This window comes from Phallusia mammillata, chromosome 4 (assembly GCF_965637545.1).
Source record: "Phallusia mammillata chromosome 4, kaPhaMamm4.hap1.1, whole genome shotgun sequence".
Taxonomy (NCBI): Eukaryota; Metazoa; Chordata; class Ascidiacea; order Phlebobranchia; family Ascidiidae; genus Phallusia; species Phallusia mammillata.
Window position 1 is genome coordinate 4,195,982 of NC_137255.1, and position 10,159 is coordinate 4,206,140.

At 36.7% G+C, this 10,159-nt stretch overlaps 1 protein-coding gene across 3 annotated transcripts; it reads left to right on the top strand.

Moving 5' to 3' along the window:
- Window positions 1–220: 220 nt before the first annotated feature.
- Window positions 221–7,136, top strand: LOC145223322 (nuclear respiratory factor 1-like). Of its 3 annotated transcripts, none has more exons than XM_080089740.1 (12): window positions 221–327; window positions 1,101–1,242; window positions 2,031–2,179; window positions 2,246–2,372; window positions 2,537–2,689; window positions 3,221–3,379; window positions 3,694–3,806; window positions 4,202–4,301; window positions 4,367–4,480; window positions 5,446–5,541; window positions 5,651–5,747; window positions 6,264–7,136. In XM_080089740.1, exons 2-12 carry the CDS (start codon window positions 1,114–1,116, stop codon window positions 6,458–6,460), a joined length of 1,434 nt encoding a protein of 477 aa, XP_079945866.1. In that variant the 5' UTR covers window positions 221–327; window positions 1,101–1,113; the 3' UTR covers window positions 6,461–7,136. The 3 variants fall into 3 exon arrangements, with proteins under 3 accessions (XP_079945866.1, XP_079945868.1, XP_079945867.1); XM_080089742.1 differs by having other exon boundaries at window positions 235–327; window positions 5,681–5,747; XM_080089741.1 differs by lacking the exon at window positions 221–327 and adding an exon at window positions 882–901.
- Window positions 7,137–10,159: the final 3,023 nt, after the last annotated feature.

The window sequence follows — 10,159 nt, forward strand, 5'->3', positions numbered from 1 at the left end:
CAGGACTGTACATCAAACCTAATCATATGTTATCAAGTTTTTAAAAATAAACAAAACACATTTTTGGAAGCCCACCAAAACTGCAATTTAATTTGTTTATTTTCGGACATATATTAATACATATTTTTTGCCATAGATTTTATATTACGTTTACTAAATTTACCAATTCGTTTACCCTACCTCCTAATTCACAACCATAAAAAACAAAATCGCACCGAAACCAGCCACTTGAAGCGTCGAAAATCCGCCATATTTGTTGTACTTACTTGCTTAAACTTAGCGGCGCAGCAAGCAAACCGAATCTCAACGGTTTTGAAACATTCTAAGGTAAGTTTGTGATGTAAATCTTGCTTTGAAAGCCTAAAAACTTTACCAAATGAGTTTTTGTTTACAAAACATGACACATATGACAACCGCTAGCGTTTCTTAACAACGGCCGTTCTGCGCAGGCGCCTGGCACATGCTCAGTTGCTTATTTTCGTACTGCGCCTGATCAAAGGAAAATTCCCACGCAGCGGGAGTTACAAATTTACAAGTTGGAAAACAAATTTTAACACGACAAAAACTTTGCACATGTTCTAAAATTATACTCTTTGTTAGGCTAAATTCACCAAAGTTCAAGTCACATGACCGCACAAAGACGCCATGTTGTTTAGACACCATCACAAAAGAAACGCTTTTACTTTTCAAATTTACCACTTTTTTATTACTAGTACATTAGCTTTGTTAAATTTAATTTAAAACAAAACAAAAAACACAAAGGTTCAAACGTTATGAGATTCAGCATTTAGTATGCTTGTTTTATTTTTGCAATTTTTTACCCACATGTCCAATGACTTAATAATCCACGTATAAAACATACTGTTTTTTTTTATGTTTGGCAATGAAAAGTTAAAACATTGTAAGATTTGTAAACTAGTGTGTAAGTTTTGTCACAACTTTAACTCTTTTAACTTAAATAGTGCATGGATTTTAGTAATTTCCTACATTCTTATGTAAAATGTTCCACCATTGCTAAGCAATTTTTAAATATTTTATACATGTAATATGCGGGAACCATGCATGTCCGCAATGCATTTCTTTAGTTTTTAAATATGCAGAACTCACTATATCATGGAATCCCGTCTTGACCAATTGGACATTATTAATGTTGGACCACTAACATCAAGTTTAGGCATAAGTGATGATGAAGGGGATGGGGATGATGATTTTGGTTCAGATCTTCTTAATTCCACAATTCAGGTTTAAACAAGTCGCCCTTATTCTTGTTTTTATCTGATGCTAACACCGCTAGTCTTGAGCCGTTAATGTCACTGCCAAATGTATATTTTTATCCATCACAGTACGCCAGCCCATTGAAGGCGCCATACTGAATCAGCCGGCCACCGAGCATTCAAATGGTGCCTGCAATGGGCCTGGCGTACTGTGATTTATATATAAGTGTGCATAGATGCTTATGGGCTGATCCCAGTTATGAATTTATGTTCATCTTAAGAAGTACATTTTTATCCCTTACGTTCATGGTCAAAACACCATCAAATAGGACTCAATACATTTTATAACTATGCATGTTATCTTAGTCCACTGTTTGGCAACCATTGGACCACACAGCTCTATCTGGAAGGCTGTGAAGCATTTCAAAACGTCCCTGTAAGGGTAAAGGGGCTTCCAAGCCCCAAAACAAGGGGGTTTCCAAGCTTCTGCTTTCTCTTAGCAATCATCGCTAAAAAATTAACCTTATGATATTTAAACTGTTTTTTGCTCGTTTTAAAGGGTTGTATGTTATCTAAATTAAAACTTGACTTGCAACCTATTTTTTATTAAACATTATGGGTAATCTTACTTCAACAAAAGCAGCCTTTAATGTAGCCAAATGTTAATAAATATTAGTAGCCTAAACCCTAATAACACAACAAAACATAATTTATGCTGTTTCTTTGAAGAATGAATGTTTTCCACCCCTGGTTTATACCACAATACCCAGATATATATTTTATTTATGTTAACCAACCACTTTTATAAATGTACAGAACAGCATAAGCAACTCATTGGTTGAAACTGGAACTATGCCAGGATTGGCAGCAGCTGCTGCCATGGTGACAACCAAAAAGAAACACCAGCCTTACAAATTCGAACTTAACCCAGCTCTAAGAAAACGTCAACACACAAGACTAATAAGGTGGTGAACATGTAAAAGATAATTTCCAAGTCACATTTGAATATTTGTCAATTATAAACTTTGTAGAAAACTGAAGCAAACAATTCATGAACTTTGCACGAGATGTGGTCAACAAGCAATTGTATTATGTGTATCGCCCGGAAAAGAGAACCCAAGTTTTCGAGTATTTGGTTCATCTCCATTGGACCAAGTGGTAAGCATTCGATTAGTATTAGATTGCACAAAAGATTTACAGTTGTAAACAAATGAACGTTTCAATTGCTTTTGCTTTACTTATAGAACAGAAAATCCATTTTATACAACTGTTTTGTTAACAAAGATATTTCAGCATACAACATGTAGGAATTGTCTTTTTAGGTGAAAAATTGTCAAGGTGCGATCTTCAGAGATCTTGAAACAGAACTTCAAGCAAAAATACCACCTAACCAAGAACAGAATACTGACCACCAATTTGAGCTACCACCACTAATGGTGGATGGAATTCCAACAACACTTGAAAAAATGAATCAGGTCTGTTGGTGTTTTGCTTTGGTTCCCTATACTGTATTAAATGTTTGCTATGTGGTGATTTCTGCAGCAAGTCTGTGGCATCAGAAAGATTACAACCAACATGCTTACATATGTGTCTGTGAATGATATATGTTTGAACTGTGTATAGAAGACTTTTGTTGTTTTTATCATTTTTTTTCATTAACATGAGTTTGTTTCATGTATTTGGTCAGGAAAGATTGCTTCAAGCCAGTTTCATTTACACAAGTAATAGACTTTTTGGTGTTAATCCTTCAAACGTTTGACCCGAGTTTACAGTGTTTCACCTACAGGCCTCCCAAATGCATTTGAAAAACAGCTATACTTGCTAAAACACACAACTTTTTGAGTTTTTTGCATTATTTGTTGGTGCATTGCAAAGTGTTTTACAGCATTTTGTAATATTTTGTTGCATTTACCTTTTTACACCCAAATTCTCATTTATATGTTCACTGACAATCCCTAATGTGCTGAAATTTTAATTTTCTTAAAAGCCACAAACACACTTTTCAGGCCCAACTGCGAATGTTTATTCCTGAAATGCTGAAGTTCTCAACAGGAAGAGGGAAACCTGGTTGGGGAAAAAGCTCCACACGACCAGTTTGGTGGCCAATGGACGTTCCATGGTCAAATGTCAGAAGAGATGACAGGACAGAAGAAGTTAAACTAAAGGTTGGGAAAATTTACCATCAAATAAGGCAGGATTAGCAAAGGGGCCAAAGTTAAGCAGGGTGCTGATAGCAATGTAATAACTATTTACAGGAATAAAATATAAATCATAAGCATAAGATCATATGTACTGTATATGAAACTAGCACTGACATGCAGTTTATTGGTCATTTATTAAAAACAGTGTCACAAAAACTCTTAATCATAAATTTATAAAATGAATATTATAGGAAAATGTGACCACGACTTAAACAAAATCTGCATGTTAGTAAATGTGATAGTTGGCAAAAATATTCGATCTGTATTTTTTTTTCTAGGTATCTTGGACACAAGCCCTGCGTCAAATCGTGAAGAATTGTTACAGATATCATTCAAGGGATGACCTACTAACAGGAATGGCTTGTGAGAGCTTATCTATGGTCAAACCCAGGTACCACAGCAATGTATAAGTGTTTTTGTATTTGCCCAGTAACTTGATGCAATATTTTGCACAGCATGAGAGTCACCTGGGTAGTCCCTCTCAAAAATTTTAAATTGTTCATTTTTGGTTACATAACTTGGCATTTAAACCAAGCTGCAGACAGTACGCACTGTTTCGACCTATAAGGTCTCGAAAAATCGGACTTTAATAAAACACGGTTCAATAACAAAACACCACTAAAAATGGGCCAATGAATAAATCTGTGTACCATCATTTACCGATGCCATAAGCGCGTGCCTACATTACCAAGTGGTTAATCCAGCCAAATATATATATATAACGTGTTTTATACAGACTTTGATCCAGCCATGTGGCTGTTTTACATCATTATGTTTTTTATTCAGAGACAAGTTTTCCCGCGTATTTAACACGCCCCTTTCTATGACCCCGCCCACTTTGGTACAGACAGTTCACAACGCCGATGGTTCCGTGTCTCTGGTTCAGGTATAAAAATACTTTATAACTCGACAGTAACTTAGCCCATTAACTTTATTTTTTGTGTTTTGAAGCTTGATTCAGGACAAACCATTGCCACAATAACGCAGGATCAATCAGGAGCGGCCGTTGCGACTTTAGCCAATCAGCATCAAGTGGATGCGCCAATGGAAATGACAATTGACGAGGTATGGGGTTACTTCCGGTTAACCTAGGGGTTGTCAAAGTGGGCATTTTGGGGCGTTACAATCATAAATAGGCGATTGATTAAAAACGCGATAGTACATAGTTACACAAAGTAGTGAATTAAACTCTTTGAACAAATAGTGTAAGCCAGTGGCCTTCAACCTTTTTTAAAGGCGACCCCAATTTAAGAGAAAATGAAATTAGCATTTACATGCGACCCCATTTTTGTCCGATAGTGAAAAAATGTTTCAAGTAATGCCGAAACAGAAATTATTTTCATAAATATGTCCGCCCAATTTTCAATTAGACTTTAAATATTAGCATTCAGCGCGCAGTATTACGCTCAAATGATAGGACCCACAAGTTTTATTTAATTTGGCCAACCTAATTTGCGTTAAAGCTCGTCAGTGGGCAGAAATAAGTAAATTTATGTATTTTTTCCTGAACCCGCTGTATTATTTTAGACACAATATGTCATCCATGGGGCTCTATCGCGTAACAATGGGTTGGACAACTTGTGTTTATATGGATTATCGCATCACAATGTTTAGATTGTGACACGAGGTACCAAGCTGTACTGCAAAACATTAGCAAAGGTTGCGAACTAGAACAAAAACGTATCAATTTTTGGTAATAAATTTAAACGCCAATCAATTAAATTTATAGCGACCCCAGAAAAAGTTTAGGCGACCCCACTTGGGGTCGCGACCCACAGGTTGAAGACCACTGGTGTAAGCGATTTGGTCAAACGTTGTTATGTTCTTGGCTACTTCTGTATAAAAACCTTCAAATTTCTTCAAATAACTAACGTCATTACATCATAGTGATCATGTAACAACAATTTTTCACGAGATTTGTTTCTGGATGGACTTGTATAATCCACTTGACTACTTAGGGGCGATACAGGGGCAAGTGTCAGAACTACTGGTTTAAACAAATCCCAAAGTAACGTTTTAATGGATTTCAGATGGAGTCAGCAGGCTGGCCACTGGCCGGACAAGAAACGATCGGCGACGCGTTTTCAGTAGTAACTAGTGAGGGAACATCCCACCCAGTCGAACAGGTAAAATTTATCAAATCACGTGACGTTTGTATCACGTGAGATGCCCAAACTCACGCATGTGACGTCATAATTCAGTTCAGTTTAACATAACAGGAGGTATTTTTTTAAGGCAGTAGAATTAACGATTGCTCACTCGCAGACCATTGCCACCGGATCTTTAACCGCCGCTGATGACGTCACACTTACAAACGAAGACGATTCGTCAGGTGCGAAGCAGTTGGAGCAGTGGTTCTAAACTTTTTCATTATCATTAACCCCTAAGAACACGCAGTTAAATTTCATTTACCCCATCTTTTCAAAAAGTTTTAATTACCTACAATGACGTCACGAACAGATGACGTGACAAAACTAAAAAGAATTTTAAAATACCTTTTTAGGGGCAATTGCCAACAGGTTAAGTACCACTGCCCTAGAGATTACATTTGATAAAACTAAATTGATGCCAAACCATTTTCTATCTTTCTTACGACTATGCTTACCTGGCAATTTCAGCACACTCAAATAATAAAAGAAATACACAGACTGGTTTAAGTGTGTTGAAATTGTCAGCTAACTAATGTCAATATATGTAACTGGAATCGTCTGTTGAGTATCCGTGCTTCAGGACGATTTCTTTATTAGTACATTTTTAATTTCTTGCCATAAGATATAACTCTCATACTATTTGCAGTGAATTTATGACTTTTTGTTGTGCTTGCTAAGTAATCGTTTTTGATATTTAGCTATGGTGGAGATACCAGTTTCGGTTTATGAGAAGATAGCCAACTCTATCAGCAGCACAGGAGCGCCCACTACCGTCTCAATTTCACCTGATGGACGGATTCTACTTCAGCCTTCGATTATAGCACACAAGCCGAACAAAAGTCAGCAACAAACGTTGGGTGGAGTCAATCAGGGCAACGCCCCTTCTAACACGTGACGGAATCTGATTGGCTGTCATGATTTGAACACAAAGACTTTGCTTGTTTTAGTGTTAGAGACTGTGTTGCTGTGATAGAAATAAGGCTGTTGGAGCAACCGGTTTATTGACGTTTTTGTAAGAGCTTTGCTTGTTTGCAAAAATGCGAAACTACACTTTAGCATTGTTGTAAGAAACCTCTGTATCGACCATTTTTAGTTTTTGCCAGAAGATCGATGACATTGGATATGGATTGGATTATAACAGAAGTTCTTACCATAAGCGTTAGCGTAGCACAGGGGTGTCCAAACTTTTTTAACGCGAGCCAATTTTTACCAGGTGAAGACGCCCACGGGCCAATGCTTTTTTGCAAAGTTTTTAACGGGACAATTATAACACAAAACTTTGGGATTTTGTTTCGTCGGCACGATTTATGCTTTCCTTTTACTGGTAAATAAAGTTCTATGGAAAAGCTTTTGTGTGAAGTCGCAAGTCGCCACAACTCAAAAGTTTAATTCAAATTATGGCCGGCTATACACAACAAAATTTGAAAAAACAGCTGCGGGCCACTTGAAATGCCGTTGCGGACCGCATTGGGCCCGCGGGCCGCACTTTGGACACCCCTGTCGTAGAATCTTCTTGTTCTTAGTTTCTGCTCTCCCAATAAAGTTCAGTGATATTCGTTCACTCTAAGTAAGACTATGTTTCCATGCTACCTTTCAGTTTCTTTGTGTTGTAATTTAGGCCGAATCATAGTTGTATGTCGGGCCTGGGTGTTTCGGGTCCGGTTTTGGTTCGCACCGGGTTCTTGCTCGAGTTGTAATAAAAACGGGCTTGATCCGGGCCTGACTTTACACTGGGTATCTTTTTTTTTTAATTACACAAGGCATCATTCATCATTTTAGAATTTTACTAACTTTCAAGCCTGGTTAGGGTTGTTTATTGAATCTGTGCATTAAGACGCCTTGAAGGAGTTTTTCGTTTATGTACATTCTATTCTAAACTAGCCAGTCAAGAGTCAAATAATTTATAAGTTACTTCTTAAGTTTAATGGTGAAAATAACGGCCCAAATAGACGTAAAAAGCGACATGCTTTATTGTTCAAACGTTTCGGCAAATGCTCATGCCATCATCAGTGATATGAAGGCCACATCAATTGCACCCATTTATATACACTTGAGCGACATGAAGGAATGATAAAAAGGTGCGAAACAAGCGTCGCATAAACAACATTATACTTCTTAATTTTGCATAAAAAAATGCTACTTTCTTTAAGCATGTGGGGAGCGATAGTCTATTTACCTCCATATCTTTATCCGATCTGGATCACATTACACAACCAACAAACGGTCTTTTCAAATCAGGTATTTAATGATGCATTATATAGCAACGGAAAAGAATAACTGCAATGCATTGTTGGGGTTACACAGTCCCTTAAAACCTAGTCAAAATATGCGAAATTTATTGCTTTGGAACAATGGGATGTGGTAAGTTAAATTACAATGGATCAACGCGTAACTTTCTGCCAAACTAAACTTGCCATGAATGTAGCAATTTAGGATAACTATTATAGACACACTTCAAAAGTGGATTAAAGCTCGCCAGGCAGGCGTGTAAACATTTTAGAAATTGTTAAGAAAAACACAACCAAACCAATCGCCATTCAAGTGCAAATAATATGGTTAACGAACAGAACGCATTGTTTTTTGACCAATTTATTTCCAGAAATAGAAAACACACTAGTCAATATGACAATATGAAACACACTATAATTTTATGTTGGAATTTATTATGTGATGTCTTTCATTAGATTATTTAATTATTTCGAACCTGTGTACCTACAAATGTTGTCATAATTTAACTAACATACGATGGATTCTACTCTGATTATTCGCAGTAAACAATCCTTTAAAAAATTCCAGGATAAATTTCAAATATCAATCTTTTGTACACTAACGCAAAAACAAAAGTGCAAATTCGCCAGCTTGATGTGATTTTTGTGCTTAAAGCAAATATTGATAGTGCGTCGTTACTTTGACACCAGCAGATAAATAATAAATTCCAAAGCGAAAGAGCAACACTTAAATGCAACGTTAAAAACGGAGTATTTTTAGGTTGCAACTTATTCTCCCCAATACTGAGCATCACAACTAACAAAATAGGTTGGAAGCACTTCTACATTTTAAAAACACGTAATGGTTAAACAAGTTCAAACATAAACGCAACCTTTCGGTTGATCTTTTCTACTCTTTGTTTCTATAACGAGCCATGATCATAAAAGCTATACAACTCCTGTTTGGCTTGATTACACCAGTAAGCTATTGTACTGTCAAGCTGACCTCCTTATTAAGACTTAAACGGCACACAAAGAAACTACAACTGTATAGACTGCAAAATACATTAAATCATTAGTTAATGAAACGTTTTTAACAAAGCAATTGACACCAAGGAATGTTGTGACACTGCACAAAAACTGGGAAACGTTGCACAGTTCACCACAGTGCTGTTTTTAATGATTGATTGCTATGTAGGCTCTTGGTGCGTTTGGGGCAAATTAGATTCAATGGAAAAGCGTTGAAAATTAAGGCATGCATGAGATGCTTGCCAAAGGGCATTTAAGGCCGGAAGAAATATTCACAAAAATGCTACTGTTTTAACAGAACTGACATTGAAAGGCGTTTATTTGTTTGTAAGGCTAACAATGAATGTCGGGTACGGAAAAAATAAACACAATATAACATTAAATAGTCAATTAATTTTTGCCACTGAATGCTGTATGTTTTCTGTTTTGTGAAGAACACTGCCAGTATGTGCCATTGCAACATTAAAGCTTTTCGAAACCAAGTATAGGTATATGACAAAAATAGTGTATGTGTAAATTGGGTAAACTATAAAAATACGACGTAAGTCACTTAGTATTTAGGGACGCCAATTTAATACATATTTATGTGCAGGCAAAAAGGGTCGTCAAATCATAATCAGTCATATACAATGGCAGGTTTAATGCAAACATTTATTTTTGTGCTGACATTTCAAGTGAATCATCAGAATTGAAAGGATATACCTACCTAACGAATCATCAAGTACTGCAAATGACCCCATTATAATACCATCACATAATAGGCGCAATGCTTCATCAATACTGATGACCGCTTGTACCAAAACAGTAAACAGTCTAATCATACTGACTGTCTGTTTGTTGTGATGATGCTAAGTAATTATTACCTTTGGCGCTACCTCACTTCCGCTTTACGAATGGCTCCTGCGTCACAGGCTGTTGCGCAATATTACTGCTTAATAACCAATCACCAGAGCAAAAATCGCAAGCAAGGCTAAAACGGTCCGTCAACCCAAAAGAACAGGCCTGAAACCCGGTCCGAATTCACAAATTTTTAGATTTGAAATTGTAGTCTTACCCAAGGGAAATCTTACGACACAAATGCATGAGGGCTGAGTGTTATGCCAGGACTCAAAATCATGATCTTTTGATCAAACTTAACCCAAACCCGACCCTAAACAAAGGATACGGCCTTTACAGGTTGTCGGTAGGTTTTTTGGAGGTTGGTGGTTACTTTTTCCACGTATATGTTGCAACATTATATTGTTTCCGATTTGTTTAGACATTTTACATGATTGTGTCATAATTTGTTCCTAATCAAGGATTTTTAATTTAATGCGCGGCGCATGTAAATCTCACAAAACTTGTACTGAACGAACTAG

Coding starts and splice junctions, on each gene's coding strand:
- LOC145223322 (XM_080089740.1), top strand. CDS start 1,114: ATGGAATCCCGTCTTGACCAATTGGACATTATTAATGTTGGACCACTA. Junction 1,243..2,030: donor TTCTTAATTCCACAATTCAG/GTTTAAACAAGT, acceptor ATAAATGTACAG/AACAGCATAAGCAACTCATT. Junction 3,380..3,693: donor CAGAAGAAGTTAAACTAAAG/GTTGGGAAAATT, acceptor TTTTTTTTCTAG/GTATCTTGGACACAAGCCCT.